Source organism: Bufo bufo, chromosome 5, assembly GCF_905171765.1.
Source record: "Bufo bufo chromosome 5, aBufBuf1.1, whole genome shotgun sequence".
NCBI lineage: Eukaryota > Metazoa > Chordata > Amphibia > Anura > Bufonidae > Bufo > Bufo bufo.
In genome coordinates, this window is record NC_053393.1 from 317205154 (window position 1) to 317223630 (window position 18477).

Consider the following 18477-nt stretch of genomic DNA (forward strand, 5'->3'; position numbering starts at 1 on the left):
ATCCCAAGCTATGAAGCTATCATGGAGCACTGTTCAATACATCATCCGAAAATGAAAGGAGTATGGCACAAATAGTGGTGGCAGCATCATGCTGTTGGAATGCGTTTCTTCAGCAGAGTTAGGGATGCTGGTCAGAGTTGATGGGAAGATGAATGGAGCTTAAATACAGGGCAATCCTAGAGGAAAACTTGGTAGAGGCTGCAAAAGATTTGAGACTGGGCCGGAGGTCCATCTTCCAGCAGGACAACGACCCTAAACATACAGCCAGAGCTACAATAGAATGGTTTAGATCAAAGCATATTCATGTGTTAGGATGGCCCAGTCAAGGTCCAGATCTAAATTCCATTGAGAATCTGTGGCAAGTACATACAGTACTTGCTACTTTGTGTGGTTCCATCACATAAAATCCCAATTAAATACTTCTATGTTTGTGGGTGTAAAGGGAAAAAGCTTAAGGGGTATGAATACTTTTTCAATGCACTGTATATTGCCATGTTTAAAGGAGAACAGTCCTTGAAAAACATGTGCTTCTCAGTTTCGACAAGCATCTTCTGTAGTCTGTTCACTGGCTCTGCAGTGCACACGTACCATTATTCTAACTTTAAAACAGACAAAAATAGTCTTAAAAGGGGTTGTGTGATGAAACATATTTTACATTTTTTAAACCAGCATCTGGATCTGAATACTTTTGTAATTGCATGCAATTAAAAATGTAGTATAGCCCATGAGCTATTCAATAAAATATATCTGTATAGCGCCACCTGCTGTTTGTTTTTTTCTCTATATATTTTGTCCGTCTTAGGGTCCATTCACACGTCCGCATGAATGGGTCCGCATCGGTTCATCAATTTTGCAGAACGGGTGCGGACCCATTCATTTTCAATGGAGTCGGAAAAGATGTGGACAGCACAGTGTGCTGTCCGCACTTCCGTTCCGCAAAAAAAAAATTAGAACATGTCCTATTCTTGTCTGCAGACACGGACAAGAAAAGGCATTTCTATCAAAGTGCCTGGCATGTGTGGTCCGTCGGTGTCTGTATTTTGCAGACCGCAAAACACTTGCGGACGTGTGAATGGACCCTTACTGAGCTGGTCAAATGTGCTCAGTTTAAATCTTCAGCTGTCACCAGCCATATGTTCTGTTAGAAGCTGGGGCAGTTACAGGGAGAGAGCTGCAGCCGAAGGGACACACCCCCTGAGCTGCCAGGCTGAAGATAATCTAGCAGAGCTACTGGAGCAATGAATGGGGGAGATTTCTGGATCCATGTGAGGTACAGGGCTGGTTCTGGCTCTGCTAGAAAGGTATTGCCATATACTATATGATGTCTGATTTTCATTTTTTACATCAATCATGGCATATCCCTTTTAAAGGGGTTGTCCGGGATTAGGGACATTGTTCTAAGTGTACAACAGTAAAATAAATATTACATACATGACTATCCTACCTTTGCCACACATGTCTGATGCCTCGTTTTCATATTGCAAATTCTCAGCCGGAAGTGCCTATTTTCTCATAGTCAGTGACGTACCGGGTCCCTTGCTGCAGAGCGAAGCCTCTTCTTCCGCTTCGCAGGGAGCCCGGTGATGTCACCATCAGCCTCAGTAATTATGCAGATTGCAGGGAGGGGCGGTGACTAGGCTGGAAGACATCACACTAAGCCACGCCCCTCCGGTCCGGTGACGTCACCAGGCATGGCACTTTCTAATGAATGAAGGAGGTGGAATATTAATGAGGGGGCGGAGTTAAGGCGGAGATGATAGTTAGCTGTAACCACGTGATGCCGCGCTGCGCTGGAACCCACAGTGCAGTGCGGCAGGAAGTTAGGCAAAGATAAACATATATGTAAACAATGCGTGGGGGACCATCGGAGCCATGTAGAAGTGGCGAAAATACCTCCACACATATGCGGGGAACTTTAATCAACTGTTAATAGTGAGTACACTTTCAAAAAAATATATATATTTGATCCCGGACAACCCCTTTAATGCTCGCTGTGGATACTATTATAGCACAAGATGTAAAGTGCATGTATGGCATCAAGTTGAATTTACTAAATATCCCCCCTTTTTGTTAGGTTATGTTTTACCCAAATATTGAAAATTAAGAGTGGGTGGATTTTCCCGCAATTCTACCTTACCTTAACCTAGCTAGTGACATCAGACTATTCAGTTAGAACCTGCAATGTGTCAGGATGCTCCTGGACTCTGCTACATAGGTTGTCATTTGTTAAAAGGCAGTAGCTGGGACTGGGGCTGACTCGGATAGTTGTGTTCCCCATCATTTCCTTTGGTCCACAGAGAGAGATATCGGGTAAGTTAGAAGCTTGGAGAATTGGTGATGGGGTGGGGATTCAAACACACTTAGCAGTGACAGCTGAATGCCAGCAATGCAGAGTAACTAACCGTCCATCGATAATTAATAGTTTTTTCTGAATGTTTATAGTGGTCGAAAGGACCTGCATACAGTTATTTCAATGGACAGCAGTAGGCAGTTATTTCCTTATTTCCCTGAATTGGTGATTGCATTTAGCCAGCATGTTATATTTTACATACAGGGAATTTGGAGCTATGTATAGGAAAAAACTGAGCTCTGACCACTTTAAGTGTTTGCTCACATGTGCTGGATTTGCTTTGGATTTCTTTGCAGCGTATAATTCCTGTTGATCAAAGCGAGCTTCAAGATGGTACATCCGAAGTTGTTTCGTTCAAAACTTCGGATTAATACTGTACGGAGAACAGTCTCCGTACAGTATTAAAATGTATGGGCTCCAATGAGCCAAAGTCTGATAGTCACGAAGTCGCACATAACTTTGTTGAATAACTTCGGTAGTTGATTTTTAAAGTTGAAAACCACTTTAAAACTTGAAACCGAACTTGGCTTCGGTTCGGACTAGTACCTCGGAACCGAAGCAGAGTTTGGTTTCAAGTTGTAGAGTGGTTTCCCCACTTTAAAAATTACCTACCAAAGTTATTCAACAAAGTCACTTGCAACTTTGTGAATAACTTCGGCTCATCAGAGCCAATACATTTTAATACTGTACGGAGACAGATCTCCGTACAGTATTATTCTGAAGTTTTGAACGAAGAAACTTCGAATGAAGCATCCAAAGCTCACTTCGCTCAACACTATGTATAACACCAGCAAAGTAGAGGACATTTTACAAACTCTCATCCATACTCTGCAGAAAACAAATCCACAATGCGAATTGACCTGTGGTGTGGATTTTAAATCCGCAGCAAGTCAATTCATACTGAGGATTTTCACCATGGAATATACTGTTTGCAATGCATAGAGTAAATTCTGTGGTAAATCTCCCACAAAATCCACATGTAAAACGTGTGAATTATGTCGCGGAAATGCGACAATCTACGGCTGACATTCTGATGTGTGGCTGTGCTCTAAATATACATCAAGAAATTATATAGCACAGATTTTTTTTTTAAACAAAAGAAACAGTCAGGTTGTCAGGATCAGTGACAAAAATGAATTCATGGCTGTGCATGGAAAAGTGAGAATGGCCATTACTTGAAGACGACTCGGAAACACTGAAGGGAAGGAAAACCATACCAAAACGCTCCGTGATCAACAGTTTTTTTAATATTGAAGTTTTTTTTGAAGAGGACATTAAATTAGTATTTACAGTGTCTTGTTCCCATTAAAATCTAAGACTCGTCAAGCTTCTAATCTACAATGACACAGTAGTATCACTCCACTCCTAAAAGAGTGAAAGACGAGGGCTAGAAGAAAAAAATGCGAGAAGGAATCGTAGAAAAGCCTCAGCGATGAGTGCGAGTCTGTTATTCTTCTCCTTCTACCATGGTCTCATTGAGAATTAATCCAAAAAGGCACAAGGTAACGCTGGCTCTTCTCATAATACAATAAACTGACCGGTATACCCATCATTTAAATACATATCAATCTCTCACTTTATTACTTCATGACAATGAATTTCATTTACATTATTTACGTACCATTGCAGTGTGTGCAGTATATAACAGAATCGCCAATATTCCTTTCAGAAAAAATACTTTTTCACTATATATATATTTTTTTTCTTATGTATAAAAAAAATATAGACAAAACACAGAACGGAGACATGGTATAGGCTAAAGATCCTGCTTAAACTTCATCGACAGTCGGAACTCCCAAATCAACAGACATGCTGATATACTAATGAAGTGCAAATATCTTTGGAGTTTTCAATAAAATATATTACAAGTACGTAAGACAGGAGAAAAATAAAATAAAAAGGCAAGTACTTCAAGTACAGGGAGCAAGTGGTCCATCTTTAGTGTTTTATTGGCTAGCAGGAAGCCTTTTACTTCTTCCGCTGAAACACGTTTGCCAACATTGCGCCGGATGTAGTCAGCTGACCCATTTTGTTCAAAAACTTGGTCTTTGTATCTTCGCTCACAAGGCTTGCAGCTATCGACATGGAACTAAAAGAAAGAATTACATTAGAGATAAGACTAAAGGTACTGCCACAACGTTACCTAAAGAGAATACAATTTATCCAAAACTACCTGTAGACAAGTAATACAAATCCTGGAATTGAAGCATTATAGATTCTACATTCTTGTCACAGAGGTCCCATTTTGCATCTGAACATATTGAACAAAATGTGTTTAACTCTGCTTTAAACTGATACTTCTTGCTGTACCTGTTGTTTCAGGTGACTACCCAAGTTGTCGTGTGTATGCATATGTAAGAACACTATATCTGGCCTTTATATGACTTATAATCTGCATTCATCGCCAGTCCTCCCTCTGCAGGTTGTATCTCTAGTTGTCAGTTTTCCCTGACCTTCGCTCCAAGAGCAGTGGAGACTGGTTGTTATAATGTCCCCCATACACAGCACACATGCTCCCCTTTCTCTCCCTTACATATACACAAAGCAGCAACAGTATGAAGAACCTTATGCAGCAGTTCTGTGCAATATATCTGAGAATCCAACACTGGAGTGAGACTGTAAAACCATTACTGGAACCAGATGCATCTCTGTCTGTGTCACTCCCTCTCTCTCTGCAGTTCACTCCTTCCTACCGCTTCATAGGCCTCTATAGGCAGCAGCTATAACCTAGTCCCTCAAAGAAGCTAAAAAGCTGTCTTTTGTCTGCTTCCTTCAATACCGATTTTTAGGAGTGAAGTTAAAGTAAAGGTTCAGTGTATGAGGTAGGGGGAGGAGAAGTGACTGATAAGTAGAGAAAGAGGCACTTTCTGCACTACATTTTCATGGTGACAGGTTCCATTTAATATATATTACACATTTCTTATCTTCACCTTCACTACTATTTTATGCAAAGTTTGTTAATACGACAGAGCCCACTCTGCTCTCTACAATTAGAGTCCATAGAAACATAGAAACATAGAATGTGTCGGCAGATAAGAACCATTTGGCCCATCTAGTCTGCCCAATATACTAAATACTATGAATAGCCCCTGGCCCTATCTTATATGAAGGATAGCCTTATGCCTATCCCATGCATGCTTAAACCCCTTCACTGTATTTGCAGCTACCACTTCTGCAGGAAGGCTATTCCATGCATCCACTACTCTCTCAGTAAAGTAATACTTCCTGATATTACTTTTAAACCTTTGCCCCTCTAATTTAAAACTGTGTCCTCTTGTGGTAGTTTTTCTTCTTTTAAATATGCTCTCCTCCTTTACCGAGTTGATTCCCTTTATGTATTTAAAAGTTTCTATCATATCCCCTCTGTCTCTTCTTTCTTCCAAGCTATACATATTAAGGTCCTTTAACCTTTCCTGGTAAGTTTTATCCTGCAATCCATGTACTAGTTTAGTAGCTCTTCTCTGAACTCTCTCTAGAGTATCTATATCCTTCTGGAGATATGGCCTCCAGTACTGCGCACAATACTCCAAGTGAGGTCTCACCAGTGTTCTGTACAGCGGCATAAGCACTTCACTCTTTCTACTGCTTATACCTCTCCCTATACATCCAAGCATTCTGCTGGCATTTCGTGCTGCTCTATTACATTGTCTTCCCACCTTTAAGTCTTCTGAAATAATTACTCCTAAATCCCTTTCCTCAGATACTGAGGTCAGGACTGTGTCAAATATTCTATATTCTGCCCTTGGGTTTTTACGCCCCAGGTGCATTATCTTGCACTTATCCACATTAAATTTCAGTTTCCAGAGTTCTGACCATTCTTCTAGTTTTCCTAAATCCTTTTCCATTTGGCGTTTCCCTCCAGGAACATCAACCCTGTTACATATCTTTGTGTCATCAGCAAAAAGACAAACCTTACCAGCGAGGCCTTTTGCAATATCACTTATGAAGATATTAAACAAAATCGGTCCCAGTACAGATCCCTGTGGAACCCCACTGGTAACATTACCTTGTTTTGAATGTTCTCCATTGACTACAACCCTCTGTTGTCTGTCACTCAGCCACTGCCTAATCCACTCAACAATATGGGAGTCCATGCTCAATGACTGCAGTTTATTGATAAGTCTTCTATGTGGGACAGTGTCAAAAGCCTTACTAAAATCTAGATATGCGATGTCTACTGCACCTCCACCGTCTATTATTTTATTCACCCAGTCAAAAAAATCTATAAGATTTGTTTGACATGATCTCCCTGAAGTAAACCCATGTTGTTTTTCATCTTGCAATCCATGGGATTTTAGATGTTCCACAATCCTATCCTAACAGCACTTGTCAGTGCCAGAAGAGCAGCCATGTTAATCTAATTTGATGGAAATGCCATCCCCCTAGCACTAGAGAGCTGAGCACAAGATAATGATCAGAGAGTGGTATGGCTAGAAAAAGCCCTCTGGTATGTATAAGAATGGAAGAAAAACTCACTTCTAACCCTTCTTTTCAGCGCCTGACTTGGACCAAACGTTCCAGGTTGGAGCACGAGCACACGACGGCATGGAAAACAGATTGGCCGGAAAAAGACAGGCTGAGAGCATTCTGGAATGAGAGCAAGAAAAGCTGAGAGTAGAGAAAAAGATGCAAAGTGCAATTCAGTAAGGGCAATAAGGAAATGGAGAAGACAGGGAACGACAGCACTTCAACAGATTTGAAAAATGTTCTCAGCCAGCTTTTAACTCTCCAGTAGTGTACCAGCATGCTCCGTCGGCAATCTGGAACGTTTGGGTTTAGCCACATAATTGCACAGATGGTACCTAAAAAAACTAACACCAGAATGACAATTTCTTATACTATACTGTATAAAGATATCTAAGCTTACATTTACATGCAGAAATAAGGCATCACATGGAAGAGGACATGTCAAAGATTTGTCTTATCTGAGAATATCTTTAACCCCTTAACCGCGCTGTACATGTATGGTGCTGGTGGACGTGACTTAAGGACCATCGCTGAACAGCAGGAGCTGCACCTGCCCAATCAGCGGCACGGGCCTGGCAGTCACTGACAGCCGGGCCCCTGCTGCATACGCCGGCATCGCTGAAAGCAACAATGCCGGCGTGTTGTTAACTCCTTGTATGCCACGGTCAAAGCTGACCGTGGCATGCAGAGGGTTTGGTTGCCTTCCGCTTCCCCATCAGGTCCCCGTGCTGCAGTGGTGGGAACCCGATGGCAGAGAAGGCAAGCCCGGAAGCCTGTGAGATCCAGCCCTTAGGCTGGGTCTCACAGGCAGGCTGTCAGCATAAAATCTGACAGCCAATGCATTACAATACAGGTTGTATTGTAATGCATTGCAGAGAGGATCAGACCCCAGAAGTTGAAGTCCCAGAGTGGGACAAAAATGAAAAGTTAAAGTGTGTTTCATAATAAAAAAAAAATAATAATAAAAGTTTCAAGTATAAAAAACATTTCCCAACATAAAACATAAAATTGTAAAAAAAAAAAAAAAAATGAAAACCAGATATAATGGGTATTGCCGCGTCCGTAACTACTGACTCTACAAAAATATCACATGATCCACCCCCTCACCTGAACGCCGTAGAAAAAATAAAATAAAAACTATGCAAAAATATTTTTTGGGGCACCTTGCATCACAAAAAGTGCAACACCAAGCGATCAAAAAGGCGTATGCGCCCCAAAATAGTACCAATCAGTCACGTCATCCCACAAAAAATGAGCCCCTACATAAAACAATCGGGCAAAAATAAAAAAAATATGGCTCTCAGAATATGGAGACACTAAAACATGATTTTTTTGGTTTAAAAAATGCTTATTGTGTAAAACTTAAATAAATTTTAAAAGTATACATATTAGGTATTGCCGCGTCCGTAAGAACCTGCTGTATAAAAATATCACATGAATTAACCCCTCAGATGAACACCGTAAAAAAAAATAAAAAAAACTGTACAAAAAGCCATTTTTTGTCACCTTGCATCACTAAAAGTGTAATACCAAGCAAACAAAGTCATATGCACCCCGATATAGTACCAGTCATCTCATACCTAAAAAAAATGAGCCCCTACATAAGAGTCACCCAAAAAAAAAAAAAAATGGCTTTCAGAATATGTAGACACTAAAAACATTTTTTTTTTCAAAGATGCTTTATTATGTAAAACTGAAACAAAGCAACCATATTTGGTATTGTCGCGTCCGTAACAACCTGCTCTATAAAAATACCTTATCATCTAACCTGTCACATTAACACAAAAAGCAAAAAATAAACAGCGTGCCAAAACAGCTATTTTTTTTTACCTCGCCTCACAAAAAGTATAATATAGAGCAACCCAAAATCATATGTACCCTAAAATAGTACCAACAAAACTGCCACCTTATCCCGTAGTTTCAAAAATGGGGTCATTTTTTCGGAGTTTCTACTCTAGGGGTGCATCAGAGGGTCCTCAAATGTGACATGGCAACTTAAAATTATCCCTGTGAAAATCTGCCTTCCAAAAACCATATGGTGTTCCTTTCCTTCTGCGCCCTGCTGTGTGCCCGTACAGAAGTTTACGACCACATATGGGGAGTTTCTGTAAACTACAGAATCAGAGTAATAAATATAAAGTTTTGTTTGGCTGTTAACCCTTGCTTTGTTAACGGAATTTTTTTTATTAAAATGGAATATCTGCCCAAAAAAGCGAAATTCTGAAATGTTATCTACATTTTCCTTTAATTCTTGTGGAACAACTAAAGGGTTAAAGTTTTTAAAATCAGTTTTGAATACCTTGAGGGGTGTAGTTTCTAAAAATGGGGCCATTTATGGGTGGTTTCTATTATGTAAGCCCCACAAAGTGTCTTCAGACCTGAACTGGTCCTTAAAAATTGGGTTTTGGAAATTTCCTTAAAAATATTAAGATTTGCTTCTAAGCCTTCTAACGTCCCAAAAAAAGAAAATGTCATTTACAAAATGATCCAAACATGAAGTAGACATATGGGAAATATAAAGTAAATAACCATTTTAGGCGGTATCACTATCTGTTTTAAAAGCAGAGAAATAGAAATTTTGAAAATTGCGAATTTTAATTTTTTTTTCGTATATTTGGTATTTTTTATAAATAAAAATGAAATATTTTGACTCAAATTTAGCACTGTCATGAAGTACAATATGTGACGAGAAAATCTCAGAATGGCTTGGATAAGTAAAAGCGTTTTAAAGTTTTCACCACAAAGTGACACGTCGGATTTGCAAAAAATGGCCTGGTCCTTAAGGTGAAAAATGGTAGGGTCCTGAAGGGGTTAAAGGATACACCCATGGATCCAGCTTTAAAGTATGCAGCAATAGGGCTGTGTATTTCATCATATAGATTCCTTTCTCAGGAAAACAATTTGCATGAGAAACCTTTGGATTTCTGCCGCTGATTTCCAATTTGATCTGCCATAGGTCTGCTTGTAGATTAGCTAATCTGTGTGTAGCAACACAGATTCCCGTTGCAACCAATGGGATGCAGATTTCACAGGTATTTGGCGTTAGAATCTGGGTGATCAAAATGCCCTAAAGAACTGCTTAGGGTTTACTAAGAGGAGGTCACCTAGGCTAAATATCTTCACTTGGCTTCCCTTCTGATAAAATAAAGACCAAACAGGAAATCATCCAGCACAATGTAAAATTAGTGCACAACCTAAAATACAAATAAATCATCCTAAGAAAAAATAAAATAAAATGTCTAGTGAAATATATTTTCTCATGAGCTAAGTAAACCAAGATGATTAAAAAACTGTCCAGGATTTAAAAAACATGACTGCTTTCTTACAAAAACAATGCCACGTCTGTCCCCAGGTTGGAGTACTGTAAGTCCAGCCCCACTTACTTCAATGAAGATTAGCTGCAATACCAGACACAACCTGTATGTAGCACTGAAAGAAAGCAGCCAGTTTTTCTAACTGTACAATCCCTTTAATGCCATAATTAAACCAATTTTGTATTAGAATGCCATTGAGTAATCCAGAAAACAAACACAGACCGAAGCCTAGGCACACTCACCGCAGCTATTTAGAAGGTACATGGGGCATACAAGCATTTGGTGCTTCCATTTTGTGGTAACCTAATACTGCCACACATCGATACAGTGAAATTGCCACACTGAAAACAGGTCATGCTGGCTATCTTTACATATGGATGATTTCATGAGTGCATGTACAAAAAAAAAAATATATATATATATATATATATATATATCCTATATTAAAGTGCTGCAGTATGTGACATTTTTGCAAATTTTAGACCTTGGTAAGAAGCAATTTCAAATGAAATCTGGAAGGAATAAGTAAAAAGAGGAACCTAGCGGGAGGGAAGCAACATGGAACAGAAGGGAACTTCCCTTTTCAGGACAAGTCTCTACAGTAATGCACACATCGTGTAACAGGCAACTTACATCTAATAAAGCTTTTAAATCTGCATTCACTAAAGAAACATCAAAAATGTAACTAAAGCTCAGTAAGCAGAAGAGTAAACATTCCCATTACTTACAGCTTTTGTTGAAAACTATTGTAGTACTGAAAAGAGCCTATCCAACAAAACCACATAAAAAAACATATACACAGTATATATACATAGAATCAAGTGCCTTACAAGTCATCTAGCATATATCTCTAACAATACCAGAGGTGGGACATTTGGGGTCATTCCTGTCAATCTATAGGCCCCACACACATTATACTATTGTCAGCCATACCTACTGTCTTCCATGGGACCGGCCGACAGTGTAACTCGTATGGAGAGTTCCCCACAGATGATTTTGGTGGTAGAAAAGGATCAGGTGCTTTGAATTCAATCTTTTTGTTCTCGAGGAAGATAAAGCTGCCGCCAGAGGTGTCTCTTCCCCGATGAAAACACATAGATGCTTGGCTGACCCGGGCCTCTATTTTTATGGGAGTCCGAGAGAGAGCTGCTGACTGAACAAGCATTTGGATGACCGCTATTGAAGTCCCACAATGTCATTTTTGGAGTTCCTACGATGCCCCTTTGTTGGCAGATGTACAGTCTACTCAGTATGTGGACATTTGTTATTGGAGCCCTTCTACAATCGTATTCTGACAAACTGGCATCCCCAAGAATGGCCGATTCCTTATTGTTTCCATTAAAAATAGAGAAGCCACCATGTACAAAACAAGTAAAAAACGCACTGTTTAACTATATAGAGTAAAAAAAAATATATATAAAAATAAGGTCTCTAAAAATGTAAAACTGAAGAAACACCAGCTTCATTACTAGCTAAATATTAAAGACCAGAAAGAGTTGATGGCCGTGATCTTTAGATGCATGATATTCCTGACAGGGGTACGATCACACGGTGCGGTTGTGTCATGGTTGCAGCCCGTTTGAGTGCCGCAGGGCCATACAAGCTGCAGTGGACTGTAATTAAGACTGTACTGTTTAGTTTGCATTGTTAAAAGCTGCACGGCCAAACAATACAGACCCACTAAACAGTGCAGTCCTACTTAGTTTAGTTATACTAATCTTTATATAGTGCCAACATATTCCGCAACGCTTTACAATCAATTAGAGCCCACTGTGGCTTTTATGGCAACGTGGCACTCAAAACGAAGCAACCCTGACACTACTCCACAGTGTGGTCGTACCCTGAAGGATCTGGATCGTTTACCAGATATTTCAGAGTTTATAACCGCTCGTGCCAACACCCTGCAGTTAATAACGAAGAGAAAACAGTCCATGATCCACTCAGTAGAAGATTTATTAAACATGTATGAAACGTAATAAAAAAAGAATGGAGTAAGGAGAGCCAACCACATACTCCGTAACATCCTGTAAATAACATACTACCACCATTAGCTAATGGTCAGCAACTCAGTCCATCCTCTACATCCCCAGGCCAGTACAGCTCCTTATAAATAACTACAATTTCCAAATACCTAGTGTGCCTGTAAATAACAAGTTACTAAGCAATATTACTAAGGGTTGTTTCTGTGGTCAGCTGATCGCTGCATGCCGAATTTTCTTACCAGCGATTAGCTATTATTAGGGAATCTCTATGCGGTATTATGTAGTATTACACCATGCTCATACAAATGCCCAAAAATGCATCATCGGGCCACCAGATTGGGATCTGTTCTTAATGGGGCACATGGACAAGGGTTGTTCAGAAGGGAATAGCCCTTTAACAACATCAGAATATCTGATCATAAAGTAAACTTTTTTTTGTCTGCTAGTTTTCATGGGAAGGGGGGGGGGGGGGTGTTAAACAGCATAACTCATTCATGATGCCTCTTTAATACCTGCAATAATTATACTAGGTGTATTCTCCTGACATTTAAAAGGGAGTTATACTGAATCCTTTCCAATAAATCTGTATCTCAGCCCAGCTTCTTCTGCTGTATACCATGTAAATACAATGTGAGGTTCCCTGGAATTGTCCTAGTCACTTTAGTTTTATACCTTTGCTTCACTGACATCTCATGTACATCCCTAGCTTAATTTAACTTAAATTAAATGGTCACTAACTTTTCACGCAAATTTGTATAAATTAATAGTACAAGTGATACAAGAGAGTTTGTAATATATCTTATAGAAATTACAGGTTCTCATATTATCAGCTGTTTACCCTTGCCCCCACCCCCACTAATTACTTTTTACTTGGGAAAATGCCTTAAACTTGTCCAAGACAGTTCAGCTCCATAAAAGGATGATGATATTACATATGTTCATACAAATCCATGGAGAGGGGAGAGGAGAGAGCTGAATAAGCCACACACAGCCAAAGAGACTGCATGGACAGTTTCTGTCTCAGCCCAAGTGCTTTTTTCACAACCATACAGGTCAGTACCTCTGATGTACTCCATGATCCTGGGGCTGCTACTGAGTAAGTAAGAAAAGGTTAGGAAGCACATTCTTCTCTACTTTGTGTGTGCAGGGGATTGCATCTGATTTCCACCCAACAGATCTGAGAGAACTGCAAACTAGACATTTAGCATGTACAGGGAAACATGCTAATAAATGGGAGATACAAGTCATATAGTGGCCAGAAATAGTGGTATACACACTGTACAACTGATTAATGATTTATTGAAAGGTTAGGTACGCTTTTAAGGGCTTAAAGCAATCTTGATAAACAAATACAATCACATGATGGATATTCTTATGGCAGTCACTACAAAGGCAACTCTGAATGAACATCATGGGCACCTACCCTTGAGGTTCCTGGACAGTCTTGTTTTCCACCTTCTGCTCACATTCTTTTATCATGGAGCTTAAAATAACCTGACCAAATTTTTAAAAAAAAAATAAAAATAAAAATGTTAAAAGCATACAGATCAGAGAATCGCTGTATACAGTCAATTACCTGTCTAAGAAAAACAGCGACTGTCCTATCAGGTTTAAAGGGCTTTTCTGGGACATTGATATTTATGGCCTATCTTTAGCATAAGATATAATTTCAGTATATCAAATTGGTGGGGGTCCGACTCCTAGCACCACTAGTGATTAGTTGGCTGAAGGGACCATGGCACTCTGATGGGTGCCATGATTCCAGTCATGGTACTATAAATTTCATAGTGGTTGTGCCCGGTACTGCAGCTCTGTGCTGCTTAGTCTGGCTCAGTCTTTTTCGCACGAATAATGCTATATTCACACGACCGTATGAATGGGTGCGCATAAGATGCGGACAGCACACAGTAGTTCCATTCCGCAGCCCAGCAAAAAATACAGAGTGTATCCTATTCTTGTCCGCAATTGTGGACAAGAATAGGCATTTTCTATATAGTGCCGGCCCTGTGCATTCTGCAAAATGCGGACAGCTCATGGCCGGTATCAGTGATTTGTGGACCACAAAACACGGCACGGTCGTGTGAATGTAGCCTTACACTGAGCTGCAATACCAGTCAATGTACAGAACGGTAAAATCTGTAGGGATGCGGACAGATGGACCCTTTTCTATTCAGCAGCAGTAGATATTTTGTGCAAACATCTACCGTGAGGAAGCAACATACGTGAAATGTGCCTGCGTTGGTTTCCAGCATCTGTTTTCCCTAGGATATGTGATTTAAACGGTACGTTTATGTATATTTCATTGTTAAATTTTTTTTTAATGTTGATGACCTATCCGTACTGTATGCAATCAATATCTGATTGTGGGAGGTCCAACTCACATCATCCCCTCTGATAGCTGTTTAAGAGGGCTTTTCCTAGGCCAGTGACATCATGTTCATTGGTCACACGGACTATGTGCAGCTCAGTCCCGTTCAAGGAATCCAGCCTGGGCTGCAATACCAAGCTTAGCCACTATACACTGTATTGCATTGGGCTCGGTATGCTGTGAGGAGGCTGCAACACTTAACCTCTTTAAACAGCTGATCGGCAGGGGTGCCAAGAGTTGTTCCACCACTGATCAGATATTGATGACCCCTTCAGAGTATGATAATATTAGCATACATAGAGAATAGTACCTAGAGTAATTAACGTAGTGTGCCATGTTGTCTTGCTGCACGGTTCTACGCCACACAGCACACCGTGGTTACCTATACCCCACTACTAAACGTCACCAAAGGGGGTTATAGATAAACCCAAAGATCTAACTAAAAAAGTCAAATAAAATAGGATTACTTACCTCATGTTCAGGGGACAGATGTTCCATGTCAACACGCAGACACCTGAGACCCGGTAGAAAGTGATTTACCATCAACTCTTCTGATATAACTAACATATTTAAGTTAAGGTAGTCTAAGTATTTTGTTCTGTAGTCAATTAAATATACAAGAATCAAGGGTCAGTCCATTCCCTCCCTGCACAATGACCTCTGTACAGGTCACAGAGAGCATGCCTAGAAAACTTCCCCCTTTAAATCAAAGAACATATCTTGTTTATTGCATCCTGTTTACGGCTGCCGTAACACATCCAAATGCTATTAGCAACTTACGCAAAATAACCACCCACATAACCATGTACAGAAAATAACATTTAAAAAATCTGTGATCTGAAAATAAAAAAACTAGTAAAAATCTGGTTTGAATTAGCATAATAAAATATAGGCGACACTTGGCTACCTACTCTCATAAGGGTGCTACCACACTACAATTTTTTTTCTTTCCCTTTTTTCAGCTTGCAAAATATGACAGGAAATTCTATACATTTTTATAGCGTTTTTTTGGGGTTGACGTCTTTTAGTCACATATTTTACTTGCGATCTTTCAGACTATTTTTCATATAGAGGTGACTGATTTATCATAATAACGAACAAAATGTTTGCGGAACAACAAATATGACAAAAAGAAATAAAATAAACTGTTAACAAAGGATAACAAAAGAGGAACATAATGGGAAGGAAGCAGTTATTGACTGACACATCAGCGGGACTTCTCGTTTGAAGGCACAAGCCTGCCATTTAGTACAGAGATATCATCAAAAGTCTTGAGCAACTCACTGAGCTAATTTTAAATGGAGTCTTCAGGAAGTTTTGTGGCGGCAACAGTTCTCAAATACAGAACGTTCATTTCCGGTAGCACGAGACAGTATGTTAACATGGTTGCTTGGCTAAAGTCTTTGTTGGCAGTCACCACACATCTAGGCTGCCTAGAAGTTTCTCCTGTAAATGTAATCACTGCTAAAATCTTTGTGACTCTTTGAAGACCATGTGTTATAAGACAGACCTGTTTGTAGGCCCCAATTGTATAGGATGCACTAATCAATATCCTCAGATGGGGCAGCTGCCGAAGATTACGCGAGCTTTAAAGGGGTTATCCAATATCCTAAACAGGCCCCCCCCCCCCCCATGTGCTGGGCCCCTCAGAGGAAATATACTTACCCGGCTCCCTGCGGCGCTCCTGGTTTCCGCACCGCCACTGCTTCTCGCTGTATACGAATAAGAACATCTGGGAAGCAGCCAATGGCAGGCGGGTGAGCCTCCCTAGTATCGTGGGTGACGCTCGTCCCCGTCTGCTATTGGCTGCTCCCCCCGACACCGGATGTTTTCATCCGTATACAGGGAGAAGCAGCTGCAGCGGTGTGGGGAGCGAGGTAAGTATATTCCCTCTGAAGGGCTCGGCACATGGGGGACTGTTTAGGATATTGGATAACCCCTTTAAAAAGGCATATTCCAGTTTTGTAACTTTCAGCATTAATTGACAGGAAACAACTCATGTGATCACTTACTAATGGGTCTGTGCACACAAGCGGTTTTTTCCCACACATCATTTCAGCGTTGCATGAGAATCGCAGTATGTTCTATATTCTGCATTTTTCACGCAGCCTTGGCCCCACAGAAGTGAATGGGGGTTCAGTGAAAAACGCATTACATCCGGATGTAGCCTGGACGCATTCCGTTTTTCACTGATGGTTTCTAGCAGATGTTGTTTGTAAGTCTTCAGTGAAAAACGTATATAAACTGATTGCACCCACATGGAAAAAGCTGAAACACTGAATGCAATTGCAGACAAAACTGACTGAATTTGCTTGCGAAATGGTGCGAGTTTCACTGAATGCACCTGGACACAATCCGTATCGTTCGTGTGAAAGAGGCCTAAGGTCCCTTTCACACGAACGAGTTTTCCGCACGGGTGCGATGCGTGAAGTGAACGTATAGCACCCACACTGAATCCTGAATCACTCATTTCAATGGGTCTTTGCACACAAGCGTTTTTTTTCACTCATCAGTTCTGCGTTGTGTGAGAATTGCAGCATGTTCTATATTCTGCGTTTTTCATGCAGCCCTGGTCCCATAGAACTGAATGGGGCTTCAGTGAAAAACGCATTACATCCAGATACAGTCCGGGTGCAATGCGTTTTTCACTGATGGTTGCTAGGAGATGTTGTTTGTACATCTTCGTTTTGTTTCACACGCGTGAATAACGCATCAAAACTGATTAAATCCGCGAGGAAAAAACTGAAACACTGAACGCAATTGCAGACAAAACTGACTGAACTTGCTTGCAAAATGGTGCGAGTTTCACTGAATGCATCCTGACAATCCGTATAGTTTATGTGACAGAGGCCTAAGGTCGAATTTTTCTAGCAGGGCTTCAAGAAGATCCAGGGCTACCATCAGGAATTTCAGGGCTCCATACAGGCAAAACTGGGCCTCCCACCCACCCATTTGCCAATCACGATAAATAATGTGTTTATAATCTGTATTATGTTCAAATGAAGACCACTATCTTATGAGTGAAACAAGTAAACTTAAACACAACACAGTACCACCATAAGGAATAAAAATCCCCTAAAAATCCATCTTTACAGCAGAGCTTTCTACAGAGGAGTACAGTTACAGAAGGTCTGGGGTTCAAATCTCATTGGGATCGGTGGAACAATTTTTATAGTAAAAGTTAAGGCATAAGAACAGAATTTCTGCTTTCCAGATTTTTTCTGTTATAACTTATAATAAAAGTTACAATTTTCAGCAATGTTATTGCTATTAAAAGATTAAAGCAAAAACCATTAAAGGGGTTGTCTCACTTTAACAAATGGCATTCATCATGTAGACAAAGTTAATACAAGGCACTTTCTAATGTAATGCATTGTCAGTGTCCACATTGCCTCCTTTGCTGGCTTGATTCATTTTTCCATCACATTATACGCTGCTTGTATCCAGGGGTTGTGACCACTTTGCAATCCAGCAGCAGTGGCCGTGGTCACACTAGTGGAAAAAATTCTGGCCTATGTACAGTCCCATGGTTCCAGTCACCAGAGAGGTTGGCACCTTTTTCTATAGTGTGAAAGCACAGCCACCACTGCTGGATTGTATGATGGTCGTTACCCCTGGAAACGAGCAGTGAATAATGTGAACAATTTATTTATGGTGATTGATAAATGATGCAAAGTTATTAACTTTCAGGTCAGTAATATACTATTTATTTAGTGTAATGCCTGTGAAAAAAATTGCTTTTTAAGCACAGAAAATATAGTCCTTTCAACAGAGCAGGTCTGTAGTGCAATGGTAACTCTTTTGCTTGCCATACAGTAGGTCTGGGGTTCAAATACTGATGAAGACCTGTTAAATAATTTCTTTAGTAAAAGTCTATGTGCTAGAAGAGTGCCCTTCCCTCAACCCACATCCAGCAGTACAGTGGATACTAATGAGGCTGCCATGCCCTGCGTTGACCTGTGATGTTCCAGCTGAAAGGGGAAGAAGAGGCAGAGA

General features: G+C 40.3%; 1 protein-coding gene across 3 annotated transcripts in view; it reads right to left on the bottom strand.

Annotated features, from left to right (window-relative positions):
• Positions 1-3575: 3575 nt before the first annotated feature.
• The window catches only part of RELCH (RAB11 binding and LisH domain, coiled-coil and HEAT repeat containing), a 139867-nt gene continuing 124965 nt past the window's right edge, over positions 3576-18477 (bottom strand). For all 3 annotated transcript variants that reach the window (XM_040431891.1, XM_040431890.1, XM_040431889.1), the window contains 3 exons: positions 14953-15041; positions 13537-13607; positions 3576-4439 (listed from right to left, as the gene is read on the bottom strand). In XM_040431891.1, the coding sequence (XP_040287825.1) occupies positions 4319-4439; positions 13537-13607; positions 14953-15041 (281 nt within the window). In that variant the 3' untranslated portion in view covers positions 3576-4318. The remainder of the gene's footprint in view (positions 4440-13536; positions 13608-14952; positions 15042-18477) is intronic.